This window comes from Lepisma saccharinum, chromosome 15, assembly GCF_977018435.1.
Source record: "Lepisma saccharinum chromosome 15, izLepSacc3.1, whole genome shotgun sequence".
Lineage (NCBI taxonomy): Eukaryota > Metazoa > Arthropoda > Insecta > Zygentoma > Lepismatidae > Lepisma > Lepisma saccharinum.
The window spans coordinates 79,470,288-79,486,071 of record NC_139243.1 but is presented as its reverse complement, the minus strand read 5'-3'; the positions used below and the strand labels follow the sequence as shown (position 1 = coordinate 79,486,071).

General features: G+C 38.5%; 1 protein-coding gene across 5 annotated transcripts in view; it reads left to right on the top strand.

The window, feature by feature from the left end:
- LOC145999518 (uncharacterized) overlaps nt 1-15,784 on the top strand; it is a 56,519-nt gene that overhangs the window by 13,263 nt on the left and 27,472 nt on the right. For all 5 annotated transcript variants that reach the window (XR_014443413.1, XR_014443414.1, XM_083136481.1 and 2 more), the window contains exon 5: nt 9,007-9,158. Coding sequence is in view for 3 of the 5 variants with exons in the window: in XM_083136481.1 (XP_082992607.1) it covers nt 9,007-9,158 (152 nt within the window). In the remaining 2 variants the exon portion in view is untranslated. The remainder of the gene's footprint in view (nt 1-9,006; nt 9,159-15,784) is intronic.

Genomic DNA, 15,784 nt, shown 5'->3' with positions numbered 1-15,784 from the left:
AGAGACTTGGTTCCTTTTCTTTTTGCCCATCTGTGAAGTCCATTGAGGTCCACATGTTTGTTCAACAATAATTTGTTCAATAATTCTGGTAGTCCAACTCGTATTTGAGTTTTAAATGAATAGCCGGGATATATCCTGATTATAATTTATTATAATAATACATGTGCGTATATAGCTTAAGACATAATAAAAACAAAACAAAGTTTAGACCGGTTACATCGAGATATGCGTAAGCCGAATTTTCTGCTACTCGAAACACATCTTTCTCCCGAACGTCTTACTGAAAGAACTGTCAACGGCTCTCAGGAAAACTGTTACTTCTAATCACTCACTCAGTGGTACCAACTACTATAATTTTTAAATACCAGAAAGTTGATACAAATAATGTATATATCTGAACAGTAACATAATGAAAAGTACATTCATCTGGCACAGTGAATTTTGATAAGTGATGGCAACAATGCAAAGGGCAACGCATAATTTTTTTAACTCAACAAATTTAAACAAATAAACAATGGCTTTCGAAATAACGAGAGGATAGAATGGCATCTGCCAAAAACATGAAACTAAGAATAAATCGAAGAAATTTAACTTAAAAATTAATAACTTCGGCTTCTCTAAACTGATTGAAATTAAACTTACGCTATTCTTTACAACGTTTAAGGATGAAACAAACTATTGCTGTTGTATATACAGGGTGTCTATAAAGTCACTTAACATTTCTGCATGAACAGGATTTATGGTACAAAATTCAATATGTACTGAAACATATATCACAGTAGGACACAAAATCAGTATAACTCAGTGTGACCACCCCTCAAGTGTAGGCACATATGCCAACAATCCACCACAGCCCGAAACACCTTCTCCAACATAGCTGGTGTATTCTCGGCAACTGCAGCTGTAATTCGTTGTTTCAACTGGGCTATGCTGTGGATCCTCGCCCCGTACACCTTAGACTTGATAAACCCTCAAATGAAAATGTCTAATGGGGCCAGATCAGAAGGGGGGTGGCAACTCCCTGTTGCGAGACATGACCAATCCATCTACCGGTGAAAACTTCATTTAGGTGATCACGAACGATGATGGCAAGGTGGAGTGGTGCCCCATCCTGTTGGTGTATAGTAAGAAGATTGGTGTGCCCCAATCCACCATGCTATGAGCCACAGTTGGTAGATGCTGGGATTATGGATACTGAGTCATGTGGTCATTGCGGTGGGGCTACGTGTGATCGCATCCTGTACATTTTCCACAACTTGTGGTGTTATGGCTGGCCTAGCAGGACGTTCTTCATCCTCAACACTACCTATTCACTTGAATTTGTTGACCAGGTTCTTAATAGCCAGCCTGGTGGGGCCTGGTTTTCTGAATTTCCGAGTGAAGTCCGTCCGCACCTGTTCATACGTCATTCCACGCAGACGAGCACAAACAACGGCTATTCTATCTTCTATAGAGTACATTTTATCAGATCACTTGGAAAAAAGAAAAGATATGTCATTAGTTCATTGAAATGTTAAGTGACTTTATACACACACTGTATAAAAATTGCTTAAACTTGCCACTATTTATACTTCTAGAAATGTCTGTATGTAAAAATTTGGCTGAAGACATTAATATAATATTTATGAACTTATATATGAATTATTAACTGTAAAATAAGTGAAACCACAATAAACATGAGATAATATACTAGCCATTATCAGTGGCGTAGCATGGACATTTCGGGTGGGAACGCCAAGTCCGAAGGAAGAGTCGGCCCTTTCTTGCTTAATAATTTACTTATGGTATTAGTCGCCACAGGTATTATTTGCCTGAAGTAAGTTGGGTTTTCAATAAAACATCATCATTGCATGTTTTAGCTAGAAAATTAGATGCCTCACTATGCCACAGATGTTTTGAACTCTGGTGTTCTATACCTTTTTTTATATCTTTCTGCATGACGCAAGTCATTAAAAACCTACCTGAATCACAAGCGCCTCTGCACAACAGTAGACGTCATTGTTGTGGGCGATCCAACTACTGATTGATTTGGTTTATTTTACTTCGCTTTTCTACCACTTTTGGTTAATTGCGAATATGAATATGAGTGATGATATTGATGAAGGGACACTGACAAAGAACACCCGTGCTCACTCCGGGATTCGAACCAGGGACCTCTGTCGTCTTGGCGCACTGTGAAAAGCAGAGTGGATGATCCAAATATCGTACACTCTACTGACGTAACAGTGCCGATTAGTAATTCAGACCACTGTTTATTACATCTTGAGAATGCTGATAAATATTTTAAAATAATTTTCTCCAGAGACCATTCGATGTTAAGAGTTTTCAAATGAATGCTAAACATTTCCATTCACACAATATTAAGTAGTTAGATAATAACGAAAAAATACAATAAGAAAATAATAGTTTTGCGGGTTAAGTGGTAGAGCAGCCACAGGCTGAATTTCTACCACGAGGACTTCACCAACTTATTTGACAAAAACTGTGTTGATCTTTTAGTTTCTAATACACATCGCTGTTCGTGCGATAAATTATACAATGCAGTGGCCATTAAGAAGCAGTATATTTGAGATTGGTAAAGTTACGTCAGTCAATATTGCGTATTGTAGCATCACATAGCACGAGTTGCATGAGCGCGAAGAGCGAAGAACCGGGTAGGAATTCTGCCGCTGTCGTCTGCTTCAGAAGGCAGGAAGGGTCACATGAACCAATCACGGTAGACCTCTCGTACGCTGGCGTAAGAGAGCCCATTTACGCGCGTGCTGTAGAAATGGAAGCTTTCCCTCCATAAAGGCTGCAAGGAATATAGGAGTCCTGTACGCCGAACCTGCTCGGCGTCCGGCCGGAAAAGGCATTGAAAAGAGATGCTAGAACGAGTGTTGAGAGTGGAGCGTTGCAAGCGGATCGCGAAAAATAGCCATTATAATGCCATGAAGGTCAAACATATATGAAATTAGTCACATTTTACTTTATAATCACAGCATTTAAGCATTTTTGAAATTTTAAATCTGGGAACGCCTGGCGTATGGGCGTAATATAACGCTACGCCACTGGCTATTATATACTAATATTCGTTAAATAATAATATAACACAACGAAGTAATGGCCAACTTGGGGTCCTTGCATATTCAAACCTTGCTTATTTCCTTTGTGCTGTGATTCAGACATACCAAGTAGTCATAATTAATGTTCTCCTACCCAGAGCCATCTGGTGCCTGTTTCAAGCATCAGATTGAGGTGAAACTTGGTATAGAGACTATGGACACCATAGGTGAGTGAGTGCTGACAGAAAAAAAATAGTTTAAATTTTCACCAGCAGGTGGAATTGTGGTGCAGTGAACAACACTTCAAGCAAACATTGATCACTAGGGCTCGGAAGTTGAGGAAAAATCCTTTTTTTTCGTAGTGTCCGAAGACTAGGCCCAACATAATATATGTTCATTTTGGGTCATTGTAGGCCAGAAAAAGGTGGGTTTTATTTGTCCTTTTTTGCCTTTTTCGGCGTTTTTTGTCTTATTGGTCCTTTTTTTAGCCTTTTTTAGGTCTTAACGGCTTTTTTTTGCGACTTCTCCTTCTTTCGACGACGTTTTTACTGCCCATTCTCAATTCGAATCATCATCAGTTCATCACCTCTTAAACATCCTTTCTGTAGTAAAGAAATAATAAAAACAGAAATAAGTAAATATATTTGAACCATCCCTGAAACGAGATAAAACATTCTTGGACGACTGAAGCAGATACGGTACAAGGTCCTTTAACCGTAACTTGTCTGAAAGGTCACGCTGTAAGTGGCAACTTTCTCTTGTTTTGAAGCTTTCAGCACGGTATATACCACCAGACAGCACGCGCCTGCAAAGATCTCAAGTCAGATAAGGAGGTGCCCCGCATATTCATTAAATATGTAATTAAAACTGAAGTTATTAATTAATTTGGATCACATTTATATGCCTTTTTTTTTCGTTTTTAGGTCCTTTTTTTTCGTTTTTAGGTCCCTTTTTTTATATTTTTAGGTCTTTTTTTGGCAATTTATAGGTCTTCAACTTCCGAGCCCTATTGATCACACTGTATCATGCTTCCAAAGGATCTACACATTGACAGCATGCATACTGAATACTTTACGGCACTGACATAAACTGAAAATAATGTTTTGCATGTCTGACATCTGGTTGTTGTTATTTCAGTGCCACATTTCCACCTGGTGGTGAAAATTTGAACAATATTATTGTCATCAGCTTCCCCATGGTCTCCGTAGCCTCGATACCAAATTTGTTGCTTTCAGATTCCACAGGGCCCTGAGTAGGGGAACTTGAAGTCTCAGTCTCACCTGGTGGTGAAAATTTGAACTATTTTTTTTCTGTCAGCATTCGCTTCCCCATGCCAACTACGAGGTTTGGCTAGAAAAAAACCGGATTGATGTTGCTATTGGCAAACAACGAATGCGCGAAGGTTGAGCAATGCATGATTCTATACTACCATACCCTGCCTACAGAATGACTAATTGCCCTGGGTGCAGGCCTCTCAGTTTCGCTGTGGCACTTGGACAAAGCGGAACGTGCGTCTGTGCTCCGTCGGAAAAATGCTGAGTATTAAAATGGAAGAGCGTGTCAATATGAAGTTCCTTTACAAACTGGGGAAATCCGCAACAGAAGCGTACGACATGTTAAAATCTGTGTACGGGGATGAGTGTTTATCACGCACACAAGAGTTTGAGTGGTTTAAACGGTTTAAAGAAGGACAGGTAATGATCCAAGACAACCCACGTTCAGGATGACCATGCACGTCGAAAACGGAAACAAACATTCAAAAAGTGAGTGATGTGATTCGAAAAGATCGTCGATTGACCATTAGAGCAGTTGCTGAAATCACAGGAATAGACAAAGAAAGTGTTCGACAAATTTTACACGAGAATTTAATTTGAACATGAGTAAAGTGTGTTCAAAACTCGTGCCAAGGAACCTGACATTGGAACAGAAGGAAGCTCGAGTGAACATTTGTACGGACACTTTGAAGAACATTGAAACAGACCCTACATTCTTAGAGAGAGGGATAACCTGTGATGAATCGTGGTTTTTCACGTATGACCCTGCCACAAAGTGCCAATCAATGCATTGGAAGACCCCGAGTTCGCCACGTCACAAGAAAGCTCGCATGAGCAAGTCCAAATTCAAAGCCATGATGATTGTCTTTTTCGACATTCGAGGCATTGTGTACGTTCATTGGGTACCCGAGGGTCAAACTGTAAACCAACATCATTACATTAATGTGCTGAAAACCCTTGTGAGCGAGTAAGAAGACGACGACCTGATTTGTGGCAACGGAAGTCATGGATTCTGCACCAAGACAATGCTCCTGCCCATAGGGCCCTGTCAGTGAAAACATTTTTGGCTAAATATGGCATCCCAGTGTTAGAACATCCACCGTATTCGCCGGACCTTGCTCCCTGTGACTTCTTTTTATTCCCCAGAGTGAAGTCCGCCCTAAAAGGAACCAGATTTGAGACAGTAGAAGCTGTGCAAAGAAAAGCGACGGACGTAATGAACATGATCTCCGAAAATGACTGGCAACACTGCTTCCAGCAATGGAAAATTCGTATGGAGCGGTGTACAGATCGTGCAGGGGAGTACTTTGAAGGAGATAAAGTTCTTGTACAAAATGCCGAATAAAAGATTTCATAGCATCAGTCCGGTTTTTTTCTACCCAAACCTCGTATACCAAGTTTCATTGCAATCCAATGTTTCAAACAGGTCTCTTAAGATTTCATTTCGGAGCATGTAGTCCTTGTGAAATGAATTTCCTAGATCTTGAGTAATATTTTATCCAGTTATTCTCGGCTGATTTGTTAATTGTTCAATGTGAAATAAATACTTTACATGAGAAGAATGTTTATAGTTAATGAAGAAGTAGGCCACTCACTAATTTTGATTTTCCTAAATTACCCTCCAGTGTTCTAAGTTTAACTGTTACAAGTCTCAATATGCAACTGTGATTTTTATTTGTCCCTTATCTCAATTTTTCACTTTTTTACAATAGTACCGGCCTTTTCTTAATGGTGTGCTGCACTTATAATTCAAAACAATAAAATCACATATGTATTACATAAATGAGCACTATATTTCTTAAAATGGGCAACATTTCAACACTTCAACTGTGTTTTTGTTAAGCCATGTAACTGATATTTGCCATCTTAAGAACTACATTGTTTGTTTACATAATCTAATTTTATTGATTTGAAAAGAATGCTAACAATGTTACTCAAAAACAAGGGAGTCCATGTAGCCTTTTTGAAATTGTAACAATTCTTGTTTCCACTTCTGGAGACATTTATCGTATCATGCCAAAGGCATGACTCGAATCCGGGACCCCAGGTGCCATAGTCCGATAGTCTAATCATTTCATAAAAAGGGCCCGAGTATGAAAGAAGCTGGAAAGAGCTTCTTTCAAGCAAATGCCACCTGCGATCTTCAGCGGATGTAAAAATCTGCTGCTACGAATTCTTCCGGAATCGCAGGAAAGATACTGCAAACACAACTTTACGCTGAAAGCACCGTTATTGAGAGACGCAGTCTCTCAACGGCTGAAGTTCGAATTTCGTTTAAATAGCTCGGGAGAATATTTCTTCACACAGTCGGTATCTGAAATCTATTGCGTGCCTCGGAATTATACAAGTTGTTGAACTAAGAAAGTTATTGCGTGAATAGTTGTTGCCTCCGACTTAAAAGTCAGATTACCGAACGTTATAAAAGGAGTTACAGCGAGGAGTAGTAAACTATCGGAAAGGAGCTTTATTTCAGGAGAGTTCATCAGAGTTTCATGAACGAACCTGCGAGTCGATCGTCACTGAGATCTACATTTAACGAACGTTACTAAAATCCTTGTCTATCATTCTCTCACACCCCTGGCAGACCAGTCAATTGTAGTGTTTAAAGTTAATCGTGAGTGTAGTTCTTATTTCACGGGGCTAGCCCCCTTGCTTGGTTAAGTGTAGACGTAGCTCTTCAGAGCTATACTCCCTCTTACGATACACCTCTCACAGCCAATTAACTTCTAATATCAGGCTTCACATAGCCTATCAACGATCCCAAAAGATAAACAAACTCTTGTTTGTACGTTATTTAAGACATTCAAATGTTACAGACTCACTTGGAATATAAATTATTCATATTATTTTATATCAACGAGTAGTGTGCATGTGTGTGTGTGTGTGTGTGGGGGGGGGGGGGGGTTATCCTGCATGATGTTAAAATTCATTGTGATAATGCTATAAAAATGCATTTTTCAATTTGAATTCTAATCAAATTATGCCTCTACATCTCTATGCATATCTACTTTCTGTTGATTGCTGCAAATTTAAAATTAAAGCTGAGTGGGTAGCGCTAATGATGTATAGGTATTGGCCAATATGATTGCAGTATCAGGCCACATTTAATTATACAAGGAAAGCAATACTTTTTCCTGTCTGTATATTTCACAGAGTCTACAAAATGCTAATGAAAACAAGTCTGTCTTGAAACCTGAATATCCTGGTAAAAATTCAATTTCCATTAATTATATGACCAATTGTGTGATAATATAACACCATTAAGCCTTGTTCGCATGATATGAAAAAGTCAATATGCTGACCAAGGCAGAAAATGTATTTTATATTAAAACATAAACTAAACGTAACGTTTCAACCTTCTAGCAAGGTCTTCTTCAGACTCTGAACCCAGTACAGTACCCTTGGTCAGCATATTGAGTTGTGTGATAATAGTGGATTTCATGATTAGCCTCTTAAGTGCTGGCCAGGACATATGTGATCCATGACAAAGTAATATACATACAGTTTCTCCAAAACTTCTTTTGATGTTTCATTTCTGTTATTGCTTTCCGTTTATATACATATGAAGGTGTGACATGAATTAAAATTCAATGTGGGTATTGTGTGCTTATCAAAAAACTGTTTTACTCTGCCAACTGAGATAAAACGGCAACAGTGAAAAATCAGGAGAAGCCAAGGTTGGCTTGATAGCTCAGTTGGTTTCCCAATGGCATGGTATTCCATAGATCTGGGTTCGAGTCCTGGTTAACCCTGTATTTTTTACTGAAATTTCTACATAATATACATCTCCTGTGCATGCCAAATAGTAGGGATGGGACGATATGAAATTTTGGCCGATACCGATAAAGTACCGATATAAAATTTACCGATACCGATAACCGATATTCTACCGATCCGATATAAAATTAGAAATGGTCCTGGAAGAATCTGAAAGGTTCATTGACCTCCTTAAAAAATGTGTGTTTCAAAGTGACTGCAGTGCAAGAGAAATTGCGTATTTAGACATTTACTTTTTAAAAAAAGTAGGGCATGGAGATTATCCATAAAAATTACATCAATGGCAGAATTTTGCACAAAACTATCAGATATTTATCGATATATCGGATCGGTAAAATAATCGGTAATTTTACCGATACACCGATATGCCTATATCGGCCGATACCGATAGAGTACCGATTAATCGGTCCCATCCCTACCAAATAGTAAGGAGGTTACTAAAAAAGCCAAATGTGTAGTAATTGTTTTCCCCTTGTATGTATTTATTTGTAGCAGTGCAATACGTGCACGTTAGGTTCTGTATTTGCAATGTAAGCAATGAATTTCAACAACTGCATGTGCCTTATTGTAGTTCTACCTTTTCACACCAGGCGAAATTTGATTTGAAATTAGACATCTAGATGGCAGTGATAGAATTTCTCATGCAAGCATTGCCAACAAATTTTTCGGCACCAAACCTTACCTTTGGTTATTTTCGCATTGAAAAACCCGGTGTTGGTTAAGACTGGAGGTAAACTCCAACTGGTCGTTTGCTCACCAAAAAGTTGACCACACATTGAAAAACTGGCCCTCAATGTCTAAAAGGTTAAAGGAAAAGTATTTATATGATTTTGAATAATTCATGTATGAATAATTTCCATAATAATTCTGTTTCAGATTTCAAGTTTCAAAATCTGTTTTTCCTCTTTCAGCCACTGCTGAAAGCAGCTACTTCCTTTTTGACTGAAAGCAGCACTTCAGAAGATTGGCTGGAGGACATGTTGTTTGAGAATGACTATGAGGACATTAAATATATCCTCAAGATCTTGAAGGAGATGCACGATGAAGAACAGGCACGAAGAAGGTGAGCATATGTTATGCATCTGTAGCCTAGCCCAAAATTTGAAAAATTCTTTTTTTTTTTAGAGTGAAGCAAGTCACCCCCCCCCCCCTCCAGTTGAGTGCCAATTACCAAAAAAACACCCAATAGGAAGTTTTTGCATCCGAGCAACATTTTCTGGCCTAGAATGTAGGCATCCCCACCGAACCTGCTCTATAATCCTGAAAAGGTGTTACGCTAAGTTCAAAAGTATGCATTATGCACTTGACACACACAATTATGGTTCGCCTGGGCCTAACCTGTTTCTATCATGACCAATTGTACCCAGATTAACTCCTTTACATTTTATAGGAGGTGTTAAGGCACTTTTGACTCACTCTGTACATTGAATACTACCTTCATGAGTATGATGTTACATGCTTGCCTAACAATTGTTAGTCAAGTACTTAAGTTGTAACTTGTACTTTTTTTTTTTAACAAAATCTTGTTATAATGTTATGTATTAATTTTCATGTAATGTTTCTGCAATGAATATGTATGCTGTGACTCTTTGACTCTTCCATGACCTTATGCATACTTTTGAGCTCAAGTTAAAAATTAAAATTAAAGTGATCAGATTCTTTGAGGGGTCATAGAGCAGGTTCAGCAGGAATGCGTACATTCTAGGCATGTTATTCAAAAAGGTAAAGTGCTCCCCTGTGCATAGCACCATGCCATGAAGACGTATAGGGGTGTGGGGGTAACGCCCCACACTTTCTTGATCCGGTCGTGAGTGGGGGTGATGTGATCAGCATCACGCCCCTGACTGCCTTTACCCCCAGGGTTTCCCCCAGGTACCCATGTTATTCGACGCTGGGTGGGTGCCGGGGCCGCTTCCATCGTTAGAAAAGTTCCCAGATTTGAACCGGCCGGGGATCGAATCCGGGACCTTTAGCATGGTAGTCAGACACGTTATGACTGAGCCACCGCTTTTTTTCTTATTGGAAAAATAAAAATGCATGGAGAATGGCTGGAAAATGTCACTCGGTTCCCAAATTTCATGTGGGGTGTTTTTAGATCCATTGGCACCCAACTGGGGAACTGACTTGCTAAATTCTCACATTTTGGGAATTTTGGACCAGGCTAATGTATCAGTATATTAACATCAGTTTTTGGAGAGAGCCAGTACCAGAAACTAGGGTTGTCCCACATGATTATTTATGGGTGTAATTCTGAAATTTGTGTAGTTAAATGTATGAATATACACTTACAATAATAACCGATGGTGTAACAGCCCATGAGGTTCAGTGCCTATACCTACCACCTGCCATTCTCACTTCCACATGTTTCAGCAGAGTTGGGCGATCATCCAACCAGTTACGGGATGACGTGTGGTCAGCAGGACAAACCTCCAGTCGTAGGTTTCCATGACCAAGTTATGCTACTCATTTGTAGCACCCCAATTTCCTCGGTGAGTGGCCACTGGTCGAAATCTGAGGAAAAAAGTTGTTTTTCTTCACCCAGGATACTTCAACATACACGCATCCTGTAGCCGGAGCCCAAAGCCTGATGCCTTAGACCACACGGCCACAGTATGGGACAAATATATTACTAAGAAATCTATGTTGGTCGGAAATACAATTTAATCCCCTGTGGTTTTTATAGGTATTCCCATGACTAGGGTCATTGAATTTTTGCAATGTTCAAAAATACAAAATGTGAAATACTGGCGTCATTTTTAGGATCCTGCACCTATTGACATCCCCAGTGTTGAAATATGGTTGAACTTTATTTGCGAGGTAATGTGGTTTCCTGCAGAGTGATATCTTGGGGTTCTCTGATCTTTGTAAAATTTCTTGCTCCACTTCGAAGTGGAGGTTGAGTAACAACTGTGAGCTGTAATCGCTCCGGAGTCCTCTGTGCTTGGAGAATATGAGTATGTGGAAGAACTAACAATTATGAGTAGGGCTGAACTGATTGGCATTGGTTGATTCCAGGGGTATCGGTATCAGTAAGTATCGGTGGAATTTTTTTCGCCGATACCATCCGATAGGCCAAGAGAAACAACTCATTTGTCAAGATGACAATGTTCGTTCACCCTTCCTTGTGACAGATAGGGGTCCTGCAATTCCATGTAAATTTTTGAAAATGATGCACCCTCCTGGGAAGCAGATGACAGAATCAAAGGCAGGGCTAAAGTAAAAGGGCTGCACCCAAACGTGACATTGGTGGCATGTAACTGCCTGGTGGTCAACGCTATGTGGACAGAAGAACCCATTCATTGCCAATTCTTGTTCGCAAACTCGTGGGTTAAGAACGTGACGTTTTCAAAACCGGCATTATTATAATACTAGGCTCATTCCGGAGTTCCCGGGAAAGGGATGAATGCTGCTGTGGAAGGGAGGGTTGTGGATTTTCTTGTTGTGCTCTACCCTTCCCTGTGTGACCGCTGCCCAATGCCGACAATGCAGTGACTTGATTTTATTGCAAATGACAGAGAATAGTGGACAGCAGGGCAAATACAAATCTGCCAAATGAGCATTAAATATTGATTGATTGATTGAGTTGGTGTTTTAAGTCCACTTTTTGCAACAGAGAGGCTAATTGGGACTGGACTTACAGTTTAAAGTGGGATCCAAACCACTATGTGCCTCCACCGGCTATCGAACCCGGGACTCCCCGATTACAAGGCGACGACGCTACCACTGCTCCATAGGGGAGGCAATTCATTAAATATATACATGTATCTATATTTGTGTATATTTTTACGTTGTTTTCCATCCTCTCTATGTTAGTCCAAATGATAAGAATGTTGTTTACATTTGTATTTATTTTGCATTCCTTGTTCAAGCTGTATGCTATACACACTACATAAATTTTATTTTACATACTAGAACTTTCTCTCCCCTTAAAGAGATGTATAATGAAATTGGGGATCGTGAAATGAAGCCGGGACACTTATAATAATACACCCGATTTTTTGGTGTATCTGCAACACTTTAACAAAAACTTCTTATTTTTTTTTGCATCCTCTGGGGGTAGAAAGAAGTTCACATAAAATGTCACAGGACATTTTAAGTGATGTAATGCTGTATGAGAATAATATGTCTTGTATGTACGTATTGCTTGCATTGTAGAATTATTTCTCTTGTAGTCTACGGTTATTACAAGCATAAAGACACAGTTTTCGTTGTGACGAGAACACATGCTCCCTTCATCAGACATTTATTTTTAGTGTGAGTAAAGATACAGTTATAAAAATGATTAAGAATTTTTTAAAAAAAAAAGAAAATCCGTTATACAATGGATGTGGTCAATGTTACATTGTTGTAATATAGCAACATAACTGAAAAAACAAGCAGTCTGTTTTATTTTTATTTCAGATAAAAATTTTGATCACATTATTTTTATTAAAATTATATTATGAATCCCAAATACCATCAGGCAATTCAAAATCATCATTGCTTTCACAGAGTTTCTTGATGTTTTCTGTTACATTGTTATAACTGTGTCTTTAGTCAAACTAAAAGTAAATGTCCGATGAAGAGAGCATGTGTTCTCCTGAAACGTCACAACGAAAAACTGTGTTTTTATGCTTGTAATAACAGTAGACTACAAGAAAAATAATGTATGAGAATAATTTGGGAGTATTTAATATCATTAATAGAATATGATGTGTTTTGTGTCTTAAGTCAGTGTTCCGCAACCGGTGTGCCGCAGCACACTAGTGTGCCATCACAAGGTGAAAGGTGTGACGCGAACTTTTACCTACTATTGTAATATTGTAAGAAATTAATTGTCGATTTTAAGTAAGAAGGTGCTTGTTTATTCTTGCTGATAACTGTTATATTTTCATAGAAATTAAATGTAATTAATTTACTCAATATTGTTATAGTTTGCTCATCTTATATGTATTCTCGCCTGTAATATTGGGCTGGTTTGTAGGGTTACAGGCGGCAAGCTTTGTGTTCACTGCAAAGAAAGCCGCGTAAGACTTTTAGCGGCCTGCACCAATCATACAATAGAGCTATTCAAGCGAGTTCTTTGTTTGTAACACTGCATCTTTTGTGTACGGCTGGCTGTTTTGTGCCTGTTTGTCGGCACTTCTTAAACTTTATTGCTCTTTTCCTTCGCCCCACACATTGTCAGACAACAATTACAGTATTTCAGTTCAGTTCTATCACAGCTGTGCTCTGTAGTAGTGCGAATATTGGATTGCTACACCAGTCTATTTTCTTTTTCGATATGGATAAGTTCCTTGTACGGAGTGGTCCGTCCTCGAGTGAAACCATCGAGCCCGAAAAAAAAGAAACAGAAAGTAGTTCACCGGCAATATAGTGATACTATTTATCTTACGTTTTTTTTTTTTGGTGTGGTGACAAAACATGCCCAATCCCTGAGTGTGTTGTGTGTGGTGAAAAACTCAGTAATGCTGCTATGGTTCCCAGTAAATTAAAACGACATTTGTCAACAAAACATTCCTCTCTGTTAAGTAAAGATGTGAATTATTTTCGTCGGTTGTTGGAACAAAATAAAAAAACAAGTGACGCTCATGACTACGTTGGTACGTGTTTCGTAAAAAGTACAGGAAGCTAGCTATAAGGTAGCCGAACTTGTCTTAAAGGCCAAAAACCACACACAATAGCAAAAACATTGTTAATGTCCGCGTGTAAAGAAATGGTAAAAATAGTCCTGGGTTCAGAAGCTGCTACTGAAATTTCAAAAATTCCTCTCTGCTGACACAATCAGCCGCCGAGTTAGTGACATGTCCAGTGACATCGAAGACATTATGAAGGAGAAAATAAAGAGCAGTCGAAAGTTCTCACTTCAGATCAACGAGTCCACCGATATTGGTGGTCAAGCACAACAGGTATGTTGATGGGGATGTAATTGCAAGTAATTTCTTTTTTTGCAAAGAACTACCCGAGCGAGCAACCAGTGAAGAAATATTTCGTACGACTAATGAATATGTGGTGCGTAGTGAATTAACATGGGAGGACTGCGTTAGTGTTTGTACAGACGGAGCCGCTTCTATGACAGGCCGAGTGAAAGGATTTGTGGGTAAAGTACGCAAAGTAAATCCTAACTTACGAACCGACCATTGTCTCATTCACCTCGAAGCCATTGTTGCTAAGTTTATGCCATCTCCTCTGAAAATTGTGATGGACGAAGTATCATCAAATCGCAGCCCCTAAATATGCAGCTTTTTAACGTTTTGTGTCAAGAAATGGGATCAGAGCACACTACACTTCTGCTACATACAGAAGTACGATGATTATCTCGAGATAAAGTGTTAACGCGAATGTTTGAACTTAAAGAGGAGGTACTTTCATTCTTGACTATAGAGGGGCATGAATATGCGGATTTATTTGCAGATGATGAATGGATATCTAAGTTGGCATATCTTCCCGATATTTTCGTACACTTGAATGAACTAAACAGAAAATGCAAGGTAGAAACGAAAATATTCTGACTAGTATGGATAAGATTCAAGGATTTATTAATAAGTTGAACTTGTGGATACAGACAATTGAAAATGGATCGTGTGAGATGTTCCAAACTGTATGACCCCTTGCTGACGATAACAAGGTGTTGGTGGACTTAATTAAAGAACATTTAGTGCTGCAGCAGACTTTCAAAAAATATTTTGGATAGAGCGTTGAAGATTCAGGCTGGGTTTGTGATCCATTCAGTATGGATTCGAAATATTTTCCGAAAAATTTACGCTTACAAGAGGAACTGGCAGATTTGAAAGCAGACAGAACATTGAAATTAAAATTTTTCGAAGTGCCTTTGGGTACATTTTGGTTGTCAATAAGCAGTGAATACCCGGCTATCTCCGAGATGGCAGTTAATGTGTTGTTACCATTTTCAACTACTTATTTGTGTGAACTGTGCTTCTCAACGTTGACTGCAATTAAAACATCAAAAAGAGAGAGACTCAAATCCATCAATGAAGAAATGAGGCTTGCTTTGTCAACGATTCCGCTACGAATCAGCCATCTGTGTGCAGCTAAGCAGGCTCAAGTATCACATTGAAGGTATGAGTAGAGTTATTTACTTTAAAATTCGTTTTAGAAATGTGTATTTTCTACAGTGAATTAAAGATAATAAATTTTTAATCAATGCATAAGTCTATTCATATTTTATAACAACAATGATGATGATAATAATAATTGATTACATAATGACGTAATATTTCGTAATTATATTAAGATTCATATGATTTTGAGGGGGCAGACATTTTGGTGTGCCGTGTTGAGTCTAGGCCCGTCTGGGGTGTGCCATGAGTGTGAGTAAAAGAAGTTTGTGGAACACTGTCTTAAGTTATAGCTATCCTTTAAACTGGAATTATGCTAGTATCGGTATCAACAAATGGTGGTATCAGCTCAGCCCTAATTATCAGTTTAGAGTTCATTAGTTGTGGAATTTGTTGATATTGTTATCACATTGTTTATTATTATTATTAACATCATCATCATGTGTATTATTATTATTATTAACATCATCATTGTTTGTTCTAATATATTATTGGAATGAGTTCAGAAATTATTTATCAGATTATTTTGTATGAAAATTCAAGATTGTTATGCAACATTTAAATATGAGGAATTGTTGGGATAACTTAAATTATATTTACAAACACTGTACTTAAGGAGTAACAAAATAAG